At 40.6% G+C, this 19,028-nt stretch overlaps 1 protein-coding gene across 1 annotated transcript in view; it reads left to right on the top strand.

Moving 5' to 3' along the window:
• The first annotated feature begins 609 nt into the window (after window positions 1-609).
• Notch2 (notch receptor 2) overlaps window positions 610-19,028 on the top strand; it is a 178,466-nt gene continuing 160,047 nt past the window's right edge. Inside the window, exons 1-2 of the mRNA XM_074050641.1 lie at window positions 610-778; window positions 6,988-7,124. Coding sequence (XP_073906742.1) covers window positions 756-778; window positions 6,988-7,124 — 160 coding nt within the window. The 5' untranslated portion in view covers window positions 610-755. The remainder of the gene's footprint in view (window positions 779-6,987; window positions 7,125-19,028) is intronic.

Below are 19,028 nucleotides of genomic sequence, written 5' to 3' on the forward strand. Positions count from 1 at the left end.
TTTACTAAGGTAGATATACCTGCAGGGCAGGACAGAGAATTTTAGTAGAGCCAGATGACAAGATCTTCATTAACAGCCACACACCATTTCTCAGCCCCTCTTTGCTTCCTTCTAAGCTATTCCAACTAATATATTCTGTTTACTCCTCCTTTTCTCTCTACCTCATAATTGCTGCATATCCATAAATCCTGCTTTCCTATTATACTGTTCTACTTGCTCCTAGCTTTCATTTGCTGTACTCCTGCATGCCCCACTCCATTTCAGGGTACCCTTTCAGCTTTGTTTTCCATGGCCAGATGCTTTTTGATATCCACATTTCCTGATTCAAACCTCAGAAAGCATCTGATTGATGTAACTCATCTTTTCTATTCAAGACCTGGTTTTTGGAGAGGCAATGTTAAAGGTAGGGGTCAATTCCTGGTCCAATCAGGATCCATCCCTGGGTAAAGAACAGCCTAGCTTTGCTTCTTAGAGCAGGGGGGCTGTGGGTGGGGCAGTTTCGTATTGAAGAGGAAGTTGGGTGTGGCAGGCACTGTGTTGACATATCCAGTATAGGAGTGCTCCCGGGAGCCCATCTCTCACCTCTGAGAGAGAGAAGTTTGTGGGTTTGGAGTTTTCATCAAACATTCCCAGGAAAGCCCAGCCAAATGCAGCTGATAGCTTGTTGAGCATGGAACTCCTCTTGGCTTACCATTTCCTGTACTCTTCCTTCTGGGACTGTGGTTTTTCAACTTGTACCTGTTTGGAGTTCACTTATGTTTGGACTCTTCTGTTTAAGGTGAGCTGGCTTCTAATTGTACTGCTTGAATCTTGGGGAAAGGTGAGTGCTTGGATTCAACTTTGGTTCTGGATCATTCTCTCAACTTGAAAGAAATAGCCTCCCTTCTTGCTTCCTTGCCCCATTCCTTCTACTCAAATCCACTCTGCTCCCAAGTTGTCATTTACCTGGGGTAGCCTTCCTTTCTCAGGCTCACCAATTTACTCCCGAGGGAATGACATTGAGAAATAGCTGGTGATTTCAGTGAAAGAATTTTAGAGGAATGGTTGGGGCAAAAACCAAATAGAACCAAGTTGAGGAAGTGGAAGTACTGAAGTACTTGCCTGAGTAGTTTAGAAGAAAAGGAGGGGAAGAAAACAACTATGTTGAGAGTTTTGTTGTTGTTAAAGAATTTAATTCTGATTATACAATACACAATTTTATAAATTGCTTAAAATAGCAAAAATTGTGAAAAAAACTTTAAAATGTCCCATTAAACCTCTACCTAAATACTTATAATAATTACTAATTGTTGACCATCTTCTAAGTAGAAGGATTGCACTAGAAACTTTATATTCCTATTGCTTTTGATTCACACAGATATGTCTGTGATGCAGACTAAGACAATATTTCTTTTCCTCAGGCAGTGATTGATGTCCACTGATTTACCTGGGAGGGGGGTAATTTTGCTAGGGGAAAAATTCCCCAGCAAACACATCTTTGCTTCAGTGGGGTTTTAGTTATGCATAGACATGTCTGGGGAGATTTCCAAGATAGGCGGATTGCTGGCAGGGATAGAGGGGCCCGCAGAGGGGGCTCAGTATGTGGAGAAAGGGCTCTGCAATAGTAAAGCTGGGCTTTAGCCCTAGAAGGCCATGGCCAGCCTGGCTGTCATAGGGCAAGGCTTAACCCAGCTCCCCTGAATGTGTCTTCCCAGGAGGAAACAAAGACAGGCCTCTGTGTAATAGAAAGAGGCATTTTATGAAAGTCTGTGATGCTTTAGAGCTTGTCACCCAGTGAGTAACTGAATGTTACATTGGGAAGAGAGCTTTCCTTTTCTTCTTTAAAAGAGGATGCTGACAGGCACCCCAGGGGTTGTCACAGCCCTCAGTTTCCCACAAAACCAACACTCTGGAGCCAGCAGTGATGGCAGGAAAAGTTTCCTTCAACTTACAGGAAGGTAATAGCAGAGGATTTTACTTAGGTCTGTATTAACACTTTACTCGAGCATTAATGCTAAAAAATGGACTCTCACTTCCTGTTTTTTCAAAGCATCATTGACTAGGGTCACCATGTGTGGTCCACAGTGATACATTGATGGAGGAATTCCTAGGGCAGCTGTCAGGGCAAGTGTCATGATGGCCATTAAGCTGGCTGCATGATGACAGACCAAGTGAAGAGCACAGGGAAGGTCTGCCCACCAATGACACCCAGATGTCTCTGCATGAAACCATATTCTCAAAAGGACCCTTCCTGACAATCCCATGTGAAACTGAACAGCACCTGTCCACCCCATTACCATCTACCCCAACTCTCTCCATAGTACCTAATGCCAGTTCATGTTCTATAACTCTTCTTGATCCTTCGTTTTAAATTGGCTCTCTCCCTATTCTAGAATGTAAATGATATGCAAACAGTGTCCTGGTCTAGTTGTTTATCTTGTGTCACTAGAATCTACATCAGCAACTGGTACGATATTTGATAAATATTGAGTTAGTCCATTTTGTTGGTTTCTCAGAAACACTTGGAGGAAGAACTATTAAGATTTTGTGTGCGTGTGGTACTGGGCTTTGAACTCAGGACCTCACTCTTGCTAAGGAGATGCTCTACCTCTTGAGCCACTCTGCCTGTTTTGTGTTGGGTATTTTCAAGATAGAGTCTCAAAAACTACTTGCCAGGCTGGTTTTGAACCACAATTTTCCTGATCTCTGCTGCAGAGTAGCTAGGATTATAGGGGTGAGCCATTGGCGCCTGACTGGTTTTTAATTAGTATTATCACATTTGGATTTATAGCCTGAAGGAAACTAATATAATTGCTTACATTTATAACAACCCTATGATGGCCCTACTCTAATATACCTATTTTATACCTGAAGAAACTGGGGGATTAGAATGAAAGCAACTTGCCCCAGATCCCACAGTTAATAAGGACCAGAACAATATAAACTGGTACAAGTCAGAAGACCATGTAGGAGGTATTGCTATACCTGAGGCAAGAGCCAAGGAAAACCTTAACTGATATGGCAGAAATAGGAATAGAAAGAAAGGGATAGTGGGCCAGATGTTGTAGTGCATACCTATAATTCCAGCATTTGGGAGGCTAAAGCATCAGGATCACAAGTTTGAAGCTACCCTGCACTACAAGATATTTCAAACTTCCCCACAAAAAAGAAGGAAGGGAGAGACAGAAAAGGAAGAAAGCATGAACACTGATTAGAAATATGAATGACAGAATTCACTATACTACTAGAAGTAACCCATAAAATCAAATGAGAAAAGAAGGATTTTGGCTGAGTGAGTTGGCTCACACCTATAATCCCAGTTATTGGGAAGGTAAAGATTGGGAGGATCACAGTTTGAGGCCAGCCCTAGCAAAAAGTTAGTGAGACTCCTATCTTGACCAATAGCTGGGCATGGTGCAATATATTTGTAATCCCAGCTATATGGGACTGTAAGTAAGAGGATCATGGTCTTAGGTGGGCTCTGGGCAAAATCATAAGATCCTCTCCAAAAAATAACTAAAACAAAAGAGGGCTCAAGTTGTAAAGTGCCTGCCTAGCAAACACAAGGCCCTGAGTTCAAACCCCCAGTACACACACACACACACACACACACACACACACAAAGGAATTCTACTAACGGGAGATAACTTGGTAACTTCAATTTTTTTCAGAAGAGAAGACTGACTTCTTGAAAACCAAGAAAGAGACAGACCAAGTAAATTCAACCTTTTTAGCAAATTATAATAACATTATGCTAATGTTGATTTCATGTTGTTGATTTTAACTGCTAACTAGACAAGGGTAAAATGCCTTATTGCAACAAAAGTCAACACTGGGTCATTAGATAGGGAGGATTCTGGCAGTACTGTCTGAAGAGTGAATCAGCAAAGCCTTGGGACGGGATTCTCAGCGTTAGGGTTAGTGGTTGTTCATCACAAGACCCCTGGGAAATAAGACCTTAGCTTAGAGAGGGGACCTAGTGAGAAGGTCTGGCTCTCACATCTCCCTCCCCTATCCATCAGCTGGTGGGCTGGGCTGGGCTGCACTATGGTCCTCCTAGGGTCTTAGGAGAAGAACCAGGATCAGAAGGCCAGTTAGAATGGTCAGCCACACATGGTGCGGGGCCAGTAAGGGGACAGAGGATTCATGCATGCAGGAACCCCAGGAGGCTAAACCAATCAGAGTCATACTGGCCCTGGGGGTGAGTGACAGCCTATCTGCTCATTTGATCAATATTGACTGAGTGTTATTTGTATCCCAGGCACAGTGCCAGGCACTGAGCTAGGTGCTGGGAATGGAAATAATAAGCTATTTCCTGATATCTTCCCTCTCTTCTGGAGGAAGTATTGTACTGAGGTCTGCCTGTCATTGGCACAGGCAAAAGGATTGTACCTGAAAAAAGGCAGACCTCAGCTAGGGCAGTAGAGTCAGGGTAGGGACAGAGGGACCTGGCTAGGACAATTCTTATGCTATTCCTGGAATTTCTGTTTCTTTTCTTTTCTTTTTCTCTTCTCTTCTTTTTGGCAGTACTAGGGAGTTGAACCAAGGGCCTCGTGCTTGCTAGGCAGGCACACTAGCACTTGAGTTACTCCACCAGCTGTTTTTGCATGTGCTAGCCTGGATTGTGATCCTCCTATTTGTACTTCTCTGAATAGTTTGGATGACAGGCACACACCACTACACCCAGCCATTAATTGAGATGGGGTCTCACAATCTTTATGCCTGGGCTGGCCTCAAACCTCAAATCTCCCAACTAGCTAGGATTACAGATGTGAGCTACCATGCCCAGTTATTTTGTATTCTTGACTTGGTATCATCTATTTTTAATAAACAAATCAATGATTTTGTGTTTTCTTATAGGTAATTTCTAGATAAGGTTATGACATATGGGGGGATTTCCTTTTCAGTCTTTCAAGCTGGATTTGACAGTCATGTATAATAAGTGAATTTCATATCTCTCTGGAGAAGCAGAGGCAGTCAGGGGAAGAGATGGTCTATCAACACATTACTACATGAGCAAACCCCAAGTCACAGTGGGGGAGCACAAGGGAGTGTAAGGACTCTACATCACTCTAGGAGGTCAGGTAGGGCAGCTGATAATCTAAAGAGACAATTCCATCCACAAGCCTTCAAGACACAACATTAGGTAACCATCCAATTCATTAGCACAACATGAGAGTGAACCTCCAGGTCAAGGTGTGCCCCATTCACCCTGTTATCACCTCTGTTCTCTCAGGCAAGAGAGTTCCCCTTTGTTATTGGAAGGGAATCAAAGAAATGGAGCTGGGGCAATCAACAACTTCAGCCCTGAAGTTGTCAAGTAGAACTGAGATGCAGTCTCAAACAAGCATTTGCCATTGTGAAACTGCTTTCCCTAGTAATAATGTTATGTGGGCTAGTAAGGTTTCTGTGATAGACTGTTCAGTCATCTATAACATGCTTCTGCTACACATATAGCCCATGTCTTTACTCAACTGGAATTTAAATTTCGCTAATTGAAAAATGTTATGCCAGTAGAAAAAGAGGAAAAGAATAGGAGAATGAGCACCAGGAGGAGCAAAAATGAGATTTAACTTTTACACACATTCAATTTGAGCTCTGTGATTACAGATAGAGGTCCCATGCCCCATTAAAAATTTAGAAAATTTCATTGATTTAAAAAATTTTAAAACAGAATCAATCAGTGTGACTCAATCTTAACTCTTAGTAACTGTTCACTGTGTGCCAGGCACTTCTAATTACTTTGCAGTGATGAACTCATTCCATGTATAATCTCACACAAATCTATCATTATTGTTTCCATTTTACAGGTGAGGAAATTGAGGCACAAAGATTATCTAAGAGCTCACAGCTAAGTCATGATAAATCATGATAGAACTTGGATTCGTACCCAGACAGTCTGACTCTGGCGGTCACACGTGTAGCCACTATGCTGCATGCTAACCACAGACTTGGTTGTCCCAGGACACATTCTCCAACTAAACGCTTTATTATTTAATAAAGCGCTCAGTAGTACAGCACTTGCCTAGCACCTGCAAGGCCCTGGTTTCAATCCCCAGCACTGAAAAAAAATTTTTTTTAATTAAAAAAAGCACTAACCTGTGGGCATGTAGCTGTTGGATCATTGCTTATTTTCCAAGAAAATTTGTTGTTTGTTTCTAAAAGTGACAAACCTAGCCTTAAAAATGATGGATCATTGCTTATTTTCCAAGAAAATTTGTTGTTTGTTTCTAAAAGTGACAAACCTAGCCTTAAAAATGATTCATCTTAACGGGCATTGGTGGCTTACTCCTACATTCCTAGCTGTTCAGGAGGCAGAGATCAGGAGGGCTGCGATTCCAATCCAGCCCAGCAAATAGTTCATGAGACCCTATCTCAAAAACACCCTTCACAAATAAAGGGAACTGGTGGAATGAATCAAGGTGTAGGCCCTGAGCTCAAACCTTAGTACCACAAAAAGTAAAAAAAGATTCATCTTATTCTCCTCTATCCTTCACAAGAGGTAGTTGTTTGGATAGCACTTTTTAAGAACCTATAAAATAAGTGAGGTGGAGCTACTAGATGGCAGAAGGCCACTCATTCAAGAACTTGTTCTTAACAGTATCAGTTGCCAGGATGCAGTGGCGATGTATATGCAATATAATTAATAATCAAAAATGTATATGCATCAAAATCTTCCTAAGTGACAAAAAAGTACCTCTTATTTTCCTTACCTGTCATTTTTCTTAAGTCAGTACATAATTCCCTCTTATTTCTTTAGGTTTGATGTAAGACTTGCCTTTTCATAATTGATACCCCTGGGAAACACAGGCAAAAGAAGTGGATGGAGAGCATTAAACTTCCTATTCATTTGTGGCATTTTAGTCTTTTACTGACTCTGATGCTACTTTCCCCAACTCTTGCTAGGTCTAGGGTAGGAAGAGAAACTCATCTGGAATGACATTTCTTCTTTTCATTATGATTTTTTTTTGCATAGAACAATAAAAAATTGTACTCATCTACTTCTAGAGATAAGAAAAGGAAAGCGAACATCAGCCTGCATATTGGGAATTTTCCTGACTTTGAGATCAAAGAGAAACTAAAAGCCAGGCGTGGTGACCTCACTACTGCAATCCCAGCATTCAAGAGGCTGACGTCAGAGGATGGTGAGTTTGAGCCCAACCTGGGCTCCATAGTGAGTTCAAGACAAGAAGCTTGGGCCATATAATGAGACCTTGCTAAGAGAGAGACAGAGAGAGAGAGGGAGAGAGAGGGTCTCAAGATGGACCAGCCAGTGACCAGCCTCTCTCTCCAGGAAGAACTGCTATGCTACACATCCTGTTTGTTTAGATAATATTCTGAGGACCAAATTCACCAAGTGTCTGAAATCAGAGTCCACACACAGCTAAGTCAAAGCCCAAGGGTTACTGGCATCACCACCGCCCAGCCCACCTGGAGCTCAAGAGAGTAAGGGAGGGGGGGGGTGTCACCACATCTTTCTATTTCTGTCCTCCCAAGTAATAAAGAGGTCTCTTTTCCTCTTCTCAGGCTTGTCTTAAAGGAAGTTGAACTCAGTTAAAACATCTCCAAATTACTGTGGCTGGTTTACAAGCCACTCTGGAAAATTATCCCCTGACACAAATTTAGCAGCTATGTTTTACAAGTAAAAAAAAAAAAAAAAAAAATCAGGAATGTAAATTATAAAAATACAGTCTGAGTGAGAATCTTCTTTTTTTGGTTTTATGAGTAAATATAGATGTTATGTAAAGAAATTAGATAATTCAAACTAGATGTGAATATTATTTCCTAGAAAAAGACTAACAAGCCATTAAATTTTAAAAAACTGCCAGGCACCAATGGCTCACACCTGTAATCCTAGCTACTCAGGAGGCAGAGGTTGGGAGGATCGCAGTTCCAAGCCAGCCCAGGAAAACAGTTCATGAGACCCTATCTTGAAAAAACCTATCACACACACAAAAAAGGGCTGGTGGAGTGGCTCAAAGTGAAGGCCCTGAGTTCAAGCCTGAGTACCACAAAAAAAAAAAAAATTAAAAAGCTGCAGACAAAAATCTCTAATACATTTAAATAAGTCTACTCCAATGTCAGTGAAGAAATCACAGTACAGAAGTAAGTTGAGGAAACTTCTTGTTGTTTTTGTTTTGCAGTTATTGGGGACTGAACTCAGGGCCTTGCACTTGCTAGGCAAATGCCCTACTGTTTGAACCCTGCCCCCAGTGTGGGAAATTTGGTTTTTAAACAGAATTGTTTAAGAAAAGAAAACCTGTGGAAAAAATATTATTATCATATCATGCCCAGGCATGGTGGTGCCCATCTATAACCCTAGCACTCTGGAGACTGAGAAAGGAGGAAGTAAGTTCAAGCCCAGCTTGGGCTACATAGCAAGACTGTCACAAAAAGAAAAAAGTCATATCATCAGTGAAAAAGGATGTTTTTCAAGACACTGGAAGGTTATATTTTTCAAGAGAAAAATCAAATAACCTTAAGGCTAGGAGAAACCTTTTCTTCTTTTTGTCCAATAGAAATTACTCTGTGGCTGAATTTTATAATCTGATGACCATGCTAGTTATACTCTGATGAAGCAGAATGTCAAGGCTGAGGCTAGAGGTGTGGCTCAAGTAGTAGAGCACCTGCTTTGCAAGTGTGAAGACCTGAGTTCAAACTCCAGTCCCACCAAAAAAAAGATAACAGAATGTCAAGGCTTTTCTACTAAGTCAAAGATTGGAGAAAACCATGAGACGTTTACAAAGAGCTCTGTGAACTCTGCTGAGCTAATAAAGGCAGAACTAGTCTAGTGCTAGTGGATCACACCTGTAATCCTAGCTATTCAGAAGTCAGAGATCAAGAGAATAACAGTTCAAAGCCAGCCTGGGCAAATAGTTCTCAAAACCCTGTCTTGAAAATAACCAGCACACACAAAAAAGGGCTAGTGGAGTGGCTAAATGATAGAGTACCAGCCGAGTAAGCATGAGGCCCTCCCTGAATACAAGCCCCAGTATCGCCAGAGGAATAAATAAACAAAATAAAGGCAGAACTAAGTTCAGGTGGGTAAAACTGCTGGGTTTTCTCAGGCTCCTGGTATTTTTTAAATGTATTGGCCTTATCACTTAAAGGCATACAACAATAGTAATCTAATTTCTGCTTGTTTCCTTTAAAAAGGAAGAAACATTTGAGGAGACAGTTCTGTATCTTCAGAGCAGGAAGAACCCATCCTTTTGCTGAGTGAATAATTTAACCAGAATCATTGTCCACTATTCAGGGAATAGCTTATATCACCTTTCTGTAAACTTGGCCTTCATGGTACACTAATCTCTTGACTCCTCTGTAAACTGTTATTTGAATTACCAAATATTGACTGAAAACTAAAAGGAAAAAAAAAGACACCTCCCTTATACAAATGCAGAATGTTAGAGCAAAAGAGAACTGAAAGATGATCTGTACAGGCCACCTTTTTATAGATGAAGAAACAGAACTGTGGAGGGACTTGCTAATGTCTCACCAAGCTGGGACACAGTCACCTAGAGCTCCCTTCCCCTGGGTCAGCCCCGTTCTCTGCTCTGGCACCAACATCACAGAGCCGGTTTTTCATTGCTAGGTGAATGAGTTGGGAAGCTAGAAATGAAAGCCATACAGTTCTTTTTCTTTTTTTGGCAGTACTGGGGTTTGAACTCAGGGCCTCACACTTGCTAAGCAGGCATTCTACCATTTGAACCATTTCACCAGCCCAGAGTTCTTGAAGCAAGGAACTCACAGTCCAATAGGGAAAGCAGATATGAACCCCACCCTTCAAAATGATACAGCATTCTGCACACCAGTTGTAGAATGATCTTCCAAATTGTCACATGTCTGTCCCTACTTAAAATCCTGTAGTGTGGTCCTTGAGGCCTATAAGGCAAAGCTTCCTCCTTCTCCAACTTCTTGTCTAACTGACTCTGTGCTGATGCCCAGGATCTAGCCCTCAGAATTGATTGCTTTTCCTAGACATAGCCTGATGTTGCAGCCCACCAGGCCTTTGCTCACATCGTCCTCTGCCTGGAAGGCCTAGAGAAGCCTTCTCTCATCACCCTCCAGAAACATTACCTCCTTTGTAAGATCTTAGATTTCTGCCTTCCATTTCCAATCTCACAGGTGGATATTGACCTCTCCTTTGTTGTCCACTGTGTTCTGTTCATCCTTCTGCAACAACTACCGTACTTAGTAAACACTGACTATTTTTTAAATACATAAGTATATTTGCTACTTACACTTACATTTTTCTCTATCAATTGAAGGTAAGTTCTTTGGTGGCATGACCATCTTCTTTGTACCCTTAGAATCTAGCTCAGTGCCTGGCTCATAAAAATTCCATTGGATGAACTGCCCATAGAGGGCCTTACAAAGTGCTGTAGAAATGTACAAGAAGAATCAGTGACCTGTGCTTGGAAGAGTCACCCCAGAAGCTGAAATAATGTGTATCAGGTAGAGATCAGTAATTCTGCAAGGCAGAGGTCAGAGGTTGGTTCACAGCTGGTTGCAAGAACAGAGTGCCCAAATGTACAGAGACTTGAGAAATGGTAATATATTTGAGAGACAACGAAAATGCCTGAGAGGATGGACTGTGTGATATGGTAATTTGTTGTTGTTAAGGTAGAAGAGACTACAAATGCCTGTCAGAGCCTGTGTGTGAAAAGGCCTGATATTTCATGGTGATTGTACTGCAAAGAACTGGAGAAAGAAGAGTTTTGAGATCAGTACTCAGGAGTCTGAAAGATGGAGCTGCCTTGTCAGATAAAGGGCAAAGCTGCCCTGCGGTAAAGGCTGTTCTGGGGTCAAGCAGAGACTGACAGCTCTGAGTCGAGGTAGGACATTGCCATGCTGAGTATTTAGAAAACTAGGAAGGTTCTATGTGAAAAACAAAGAGGGCCGGGCGCCAGTGGTTCTGGTATATAATTCTAGCCTACTCAGGAGGCAAAGATCAGGAGGATCATGGTTTGAAGCCAACCCTGGGGAAACAGTTCATGAGCCCCTATCTCAAAATACCCACACAAACAGGGCTGGCTGATTGGCTCAAGTGTTAAGAGCACCTGCCTAGCAAGGGGGAGGCCCTGAATTCAAATCCCAATACTGTCAAAAGGAAAGAAAAGTAAAGAGAGCAGTGGAGATGGAGAAAAGGAGAATAATGATTGGAGAACCAAGCACAGCCGTGATGGAGTAATGGTGAGTGGTGACTGGTTGAAGGTGAGGAGTGATGGAAACGAGGAGTCAAGAGTGATTTCAAGAGTTTATCTCAAATGTTTAAGAGATGGTGTTGTCCTGATAGGGAATGCAGAAAGATAACATGGAGCTGAGTTGTAGACACAGAAGCAGGACCAAATTCCATGCGGAGCCATCAAAACCATAGAAAAAGAGAGTTTGTTCACAGAGAAGACAGAGTCAATAGTATCAAAGCAAAAAAAGGATACTGATGAGAAGACTGAAAAAAGGTCCTGGAAGAGCTGAAACATAAGGCTGTGAACATACTCATAAAGGCTGGAGGAAGTCCAGCATAAATCAGCCCCAGTGTTGAGACAGTGAATCAGAGACAACACCAACTTCACTCTCTTAGTCCCATGTTCGTAAGCCTGAGGTTAAAGCGAAACTACGATTTATGCTAACTAAACAGCTTCATCTGATTAGGGCTGGTGAGACTGAGGTGGTTGGACCATCTCTGGAGAACTTGATAAAGAATTGAGACTTAAAAAAAAATAGAACTAAGAATCTTTACATTAATCTTCATGTGTGTGAATTGAGATTAGAATAAGGAAGTAGCTGATTAATGTGACAAGTGACAAGTAAGGAAGGAAGGAAGAATAGGAAGTATTCATTGATTAAAAAAAAGAAAAAAGGTGATAGGGTGTTAAGGTGTAGCTCAATGGTAGAGAGCTCGCCTAGAATGCAAGGTCCTGGGTTCATCCCCAGTCACACACACACACACTCACTCAAAGATAATTTACCAAATGACAGTCCCAGAGCTCTTCATTCTCCTGCTTCCACACAGTCCAAGATCTATTTATAGGAAAAATACAAGCTAGCATGGCCAAACAGGCTTTAGTGGGCTAGCAAAAAAATGTAATCACTATATAATTAGGCATTTATAATAAAAAACGTTCCGAATTCCTCAAAATTGAGAGAATAAGAGTGGGAACTCAAAATGTGGTCTATGGATGTTGCTGAAATTGAGAGTAAGCACTTAGAAATTTTGAGAGCAAATCTCAAATATTGTGACATATAGGCCTCATGTCATTGGGTAGGGACTAGTCTGGGTGCTGTGGAATTCACACAGTTGTCACGTGTGGTATGACCGGTAACTTCATCATGTGCAGAAGGATACTTATACCACAAATTTGGAAAAATTTAAAGCCAAAATAAAATTGTAAACCTCACAGATAATTTAGAAGCACTACTTTAGATCACATTTGTAAGCCAAGTCTTACAACTAATTTGGAATGAGGAAGTTGACAGAGAGCTCGCGTACAGACCAAAAAACGTACATATAAAGCAAGAAAAAAATTGGAACCCCTCATAGAAGATGTGCATTGGAGATGGAAATTACTAGAAGATCTAGATTAAATTTTGGCTATATTATTTTTATTTTTTATTAGCATATATTAATTGTACAAAGGAGTTCATTGTGATACTTCATACATGCATATAATGTACTTTGATCAAATTTAGCTTCTCTGTTGCTCTCTCTTATCTCCTCTCTTCCCTTTTAAAACAATTTTAATGGGTGTTATTATTCTATTTTCGTATTTTAATATAAGGTACTTTGATCATATTCATCCCCCTTCACCCTCTTTTTTCACCCTCTCCCCTCCCTCTGACTCCAACCCTCAGTGTCCATTTTACACCCATGTTGTTTGTTTTTTGGGGGTCTAGATTCTGCATGTGAGAGAAAACTTGCAGTATTTGGTCTGAATCTGGCTTACTTCATTTAACATGGTTTCTAATCTCATCCTTTTTCCTTCATATGACATAATTTAATTTTTCTTTAAGACTGAATAGTGCTCCACAGTGTGTGTGGAGATATACATACATACATACATACATACCTATATATATATACACACACACACATATATAATCACACTTTCTTTATCCCTTTATCTCTTCATGGGCACCTAGGCTGGTTCCATAGCTTGGCTGTTGTGAATTGTACCACAATAAACATGGGTGTGCAGGTATCTTTATAGTATGCTGACTTACATTCCTTCAGGTATATGCCCAGGAGTGGTATAGCTGGATCATGTGGTAGTTCTCCTTTTAGCTTTTTGAGGAACCTCTGCACGGATTTCCACAGTGATTACAATAGTTTACATCCCACCAAGAATGTGTAAGACTACTCTCCACCCTCACCTCCTCAATCCTTGCCAACATTTGTGGTTGTTTGCATTCTGACAGGGGTGAGGGGAATCTCAATGTTGCTTTGATTTTCATTTATTTTGTGGCTAAGAATGTCAAATATTTCTTCATGTATTTATTGCCCATTAATATTTTTTCTTTTAGGAACTGTCTGTTCAATTAATTTGCCTATTTATTAATTGCATTATTTGTTCTTTTGGTGTTTCATTTTGGAGCTGTTTATATATTCTGGATATTAACCCCTTGTCAGATGCATACCTGGCAAAGATTTTTCTCCCATTCTGTAGGCCTGTGTCTTCACTCTGATATTTGTTTTCTTTGATATGCAGAAGCTTTTTAATTTGGTGTAATCTCATTTGTCAATTCTTGCTCTTATTTCCTAGGCTATTGGAGTCTTATGCCAGAAATAGTTGCCTGTGCCTAGATCTTGAAGTGTTTTCCTTATTTTTTCATCTAGTAATTTCAAAGTTTCAGGTCTTACATTAAGGTCTTGGATCCATCTTGAATTGACTTTTGTGCCGGGTAAGAGATAGGGGTGTGGTTTCAGTCTTCCACGCGTAGACAACCAGTTTTCCCAGCACCATTTGTTGAAGAGGCTATTTTTTCCTCCAATGTATGTTTTTGGCTCCTTTGTCAAAAATCAAATGGCTGTAGCTGTGAGGGTTTATTTTTGGGTCTTCTGTTCCATTGGTCTATGTGTCTGTTTTTGTGCCAGGACCATATGGTCTTTGTAGTATGGATTGATAGTATAATTTGAGGTCTTCAATGCCACTAGCATTGCTCTTTTTGGTCAGGATTGCTTCGGTTATCATTTGTGTTTCAATATGAATTTTATAATTGCTTTTTCTATTTCTGTGAAGAATGTCATTGGGATTTTGATGAGTATTGTGTTGAATGTGTACATGGCTTTTGGTAGTATAGTCATTTCACAATATTAATTCTGTTGATCCATGAACATGGGTGTTCTTTACATCTTCTGAGGTTTTTTCTTTATTCATTGTTTTCTAGTTTTCTTTATAGAGGTTTTTCACCTCCTTAGTTAGGTTTATTCCTAGGTTTTTGTTTTTTTTTTTTTTAAACTATTTTTTGAAGGAGATTTTTTCCTATTTATTTTTTTTACACTCAAATTCACTCTTTTTAACCACATTTTAATTAGCACATATGAATTGTATAATGTGGGGGTTTCATTGTGATATTTCCATACATGCATATAATATACTTTGATCATATTCACCCCCTCTGTTACTCCTATTACTCTTTCTTATCCCCCTCCCCCAACCCCTTTCTTTAAACTTTTTCTTGCAATTTTTAAAAATGTGTTTCATTATGACCTTTTCATACATGCATCCTAGTCCCTTCTAAAGCACTTTCTCTACTATACTTCCAACTTCTGAGGAGACCACTTATTTATCTTTGTATCACCAGCACCAAGCACATTACAGGTCAGCACTAAGCATGAGCTAATGTTATTTATTATTTATTTATTTATTTTCATGGTACTAAGGTTTGAACTCAGGGTTTCATGATTGCTAGGCAGGCTCTGTACTGCTTGAGCCATGCCAAGGACAAGCTAATGTTATTTATTAAAAGCAAATGTGCCAGGCACTGTGATGATGCCCACTTCCACATTACTTAAACATGAAGATTTAGTTGGTGGTAAGAGTGGCCTCACTCTCCAAGGTTATCACCTCTACTCCCATCATCCCACTTTCTCCTACTTCCCCTCCAAGCACTTAAGCTTTGTAATTGTTCTTACTCATCCCATACCTATCTCATTCTCGTCAGTCTCTCTGTAATACTCTTCCTCTAACTTTCCTATTTTATGAGTCTTTATTCATTCGTAAGGCACAGATCAAAAATTCCCCCCCTGCAATGATTTTTGTGATATCTCAAGACAGAATTAGTTACTTCCTCATTTGAGCTGCTTAGCTATCTTGTACATATATGTGTTACATTGTTTACATTGTATTTTGCTTGGTTATATCCATTCTTTTCTACCATAAGGGTGTGTTAGGCCCGTACTTTGTTTATACCAATGCTAGACATATGACAAGTGCTTAGTAATGTTTATTAAATTACAATGAATGTATAAACAGATGAGCATGGAGGGCAATAGAAAAGAAACAAAAGACTAAAAGAGAGCCTTTGGTGAAAAGTAAGGAGGAAGGAAGAGAATGAAAAGACACTTGCAGAAGGCTCTATGATGCAGAGTGTTATGAAACCTGGAGCAAAGGGCTAAGTTCTAATCAAAGAGGAGAGTTGTGAACAGCAGCCCCAACCAATATATGAGATGTGGGCCTGGGCAACCAACAAGAAAGACCATTGATTTGATCAAGAGATCCTAAGGGGCTGGGTGCCAGCAACTCAAGCCTGTAATCCTAGCTGCTTAGAAGGCAGAGATCAGGAGGACGGAAGTTCGAAGCCAGCCCAGGCAAATAGTTTGCAAGACCCTATCTTGAAAAAACCCAACACAACAACAACAAAAAGGGGGCTGGTGGAGTGGTGGAGTGCCTCAAGATGTTGGCCCTGAGTTCAAACCCCTGTACTGCAAAAAAAAAAAAAAAAAAAAGAAGAAGAAGAAAAGAGAGAGAGATCCTAAGAGTTAGAAGCACAGCTTTGGGAGTATCTGAGTCAAGGCTCTGGTCTCCCCTTGTTTTTAGGTCTTGAGAGGAAGCATAAGATAAATTACTTGAGGAAGAAGAAAACCAGACCTCAAATGTGATTATCCTGCTTAAATGCCTAGTGGCATTAGACCCTGAGCCCAGCTCTAAGTTGAGGTAAAAGGCTTTCTTCTTTCATCTGATGCACAGGGTTCAAAGTACTGGAATATTAGAATGGTTTTGGGGAATACAGGGCCCAACATGATGTGTTCCATTTTAATAGCCAGAGATTTTCATCAGTGGGGCACAGATGACCTGGTTGTTTTGTTTTGCTAAACTTTATGGCAGCTGTCTGTTTTAACCCATATCCAGCCTCATATCAAACTCCTGTGCATGACATCTGCCTGAAGTTTTGCCCAAGTGGGTTTTGTCTAGCATCTATTTCTATAATCTGCATCTATTGTGTCCTGGACCAGTCTACTGTCTTTAGATAGGTGATGCATTCTTGACAAGAATGAGGATGATTCTTGGGAGGAATAAAAACAAGCTTATTTTTTAAAATGTATGAAGTGCACATATAATACAGTATATAAACTGTTAGCACAGTCTATCTCTGTGTATGATTCAAGGCTCTCCAGAGAAACAGAACTGATAGGATACATGTAGATACATACAAAGAAATTATTTTGAGAGATTGGCTTATGAGATCATGGAGACTGAGAAATTCCATGATCTGCTGTCTGCAAGCTGGAGGCCCAAGAAAGTCAGTGATATAGTTCCAGCCCAAGCCTGAAGACCTGAGAACCAGGGGAGTCTGACTTCAAAGACCTAAGAACCAGGAGCACTGATACCAGAGAACAGAAGATGGATGTCCCAGCTCCAGACAGTCTTCTCCATTTTTTTGTTCTATTTGGGTCTTTAGTGGGTTGGATAATGCCCACCCACATTAGGGAGGATGATCTTTTTTCCTTAGTCTACTAATTCAATTGTTAATGTTTAAAACACTCTCACAGACATACCCCAAAATACTATTTTGCCAGCTCTCTGAGTAATGTTTAGCCCAGTACAACTTTTTTTGAGGGGGTGGGATACTGGGGGTTGAATTCAGGGCCTACAACTTGAGCCACTCCAACAATCCTTCTTTGTGATGGATTTTTTTCAAGATAGGGCCTCCCAAACTATTTGCCTGATCTCTGCCTCCTGAGTAGGTAAGGATAACAGGCGTGAGCCACTGGCGCCCAGCTAGCCCAGTACAATTAACACACAAAGTTAACCCACCATACTGTGGCATTAACAGTTCATGATGAGAGTTTTTAAAAAAAAAAAAAAAAAAAAAAAACAACCCTAAGACAGTTCCTTAGAAAGGCAATAATGAAAAAAGGGATGAGAAGCACTGTGTATAAGGGAAGAGGCCACAACTCAAGTTATAAGAGGAGCACAGGAGAACTCACGTGAAGGAAACAGAAGCAGCCATGATTGATTTTTTGACTGAGAAGTAACTTAGAGAATGGATTCCAGTAAGCGATTGTGAGCACTGAGGTGCCATAAGCTGTGTGGAATCTTTTCACATTTGTGAACAAAGAGCTTCTCCTTTCCTTTGGTCTCAGTGTAATATTCCCTGCAGAAACAGCAGCAGCATTTTCCATGGAGACGGTAGTCCATCTCTCCCCTGACTCTGGCTGTTTTATGCTAATTACCCACTTGGAGGTAACTCCTCCTTCATATTTTGCAACATAAGACAGTGAAAAAATACAGCCCAGATTGTGTTTGTAGAAGCTCCTTTCATGGCAGCCTTTCAACGGGTTGGGCAATTTAAAAGGTGCAGTTGTAATCGTGACTAACTCATTAAGATGCTTGAGGGAAACCTGGACATCCTTAACCTACTTTTAAAAAGAGAGGCAACAAAATTACAGGAGTGGGAAGAATCCAAGGCAAACAATTTCAAGACTTTGAACAATAGACTCTAGAACCTTCTCAGCTGAGCTCAACATAGGCTAAGACAAGAACACAGAATGCTGTGTGAGGGAAGCCCAGCTATTATTTGTATCTACTTACTCCTCCAGTAAATGACTCTTGTTTGTTTTGATTTTAAAAATTCTCTTCTTTGTTCTCTCATAGCACTCATTAAGAATTTACTACTGAGTCTTTGCATTTCATCTTAGATAAATCATCAATGCTATGTATTCATTTCCTGTACTTGACTTCAGTCCTTTTCTTCTCTCCTGTTTTCTGACTCTTGTCATGAGCACTGGGACACAGATGATGTTGTCCGGTTGGAAAGCTGAAGGGGGAAGATGAATGAGCCACAGTGTCCACTTAGAGTCCACAGCCAACTCTTGGCAGCTTATGCATGGTAAATCTCACTTGCTTTCAGCTTCTTGTTGACTTTATCACCCACTCTGTGTGCTTAACTCTATGATGGATGTTATCACCAGCTCTGTTTATTCACGACACTAAGAGCACAAGTTGAGCAAAGCAATATTCAGGAAAACCCACTTTTTACGTGTCGTGTTGGCCAGAAAACAAAAACAAAACATCCATCAGTGTATTAGAGAATCTGGCATTGTTTTAGAAATAAACATTTATATATTGTCAAAATAGTTTTACATGTAGATGCACACACAATTTTATTCTTTTTTTTTTTCTTGGTATTGGGGCTTGAACTCAAGGCCTTCACCTTGAACCACTCCACCAGCCCTATTTTTTGTGAAGGGTTTTTTGAGATAGGGTCTCCTGAACTATTTGCCTGGGCTGGCTTCAAACTGTGATCCTCCTGATCTCTGCCTCCTGAGTAGCTAGGATTACAGGCATGAGCCACTGGTGCCCAGCAATTTTATTCTTCCTTTCTGGCCATACTTTGCATTCTAGAAAAAGAAGAAGAGGAGAAGGGAAGATTAATCCTGGCTTCTCAGAGGCAGAGTTCAGGAGGATCACAGTTCGAAGCCAGCTGGGGCAAATAGTTCCATGAGACCCTATCTCGAAAAAACCCTTCACAAAAAAGGGCTGGTGGAGTGGCTCAAGGTGTAGGCCCCGAGTTCAAACCCCAGTACTGATTAAAAAAAAAAAGTTTTG

The sequence above is a fragment of the Castor canadensis genome, chromosome 12 (assembly GCF_047511655.1).
Source record: "Castor canadensis chromosome 12, mCasCan1.hap1v2, whole genome shotgun sequence".
Classification (NCBI taxonomy): Eukaryota; Metazoa; Chordata; class Mammalia; order Rodentia; family Castoridae; genus Castor; species Castor canadensis.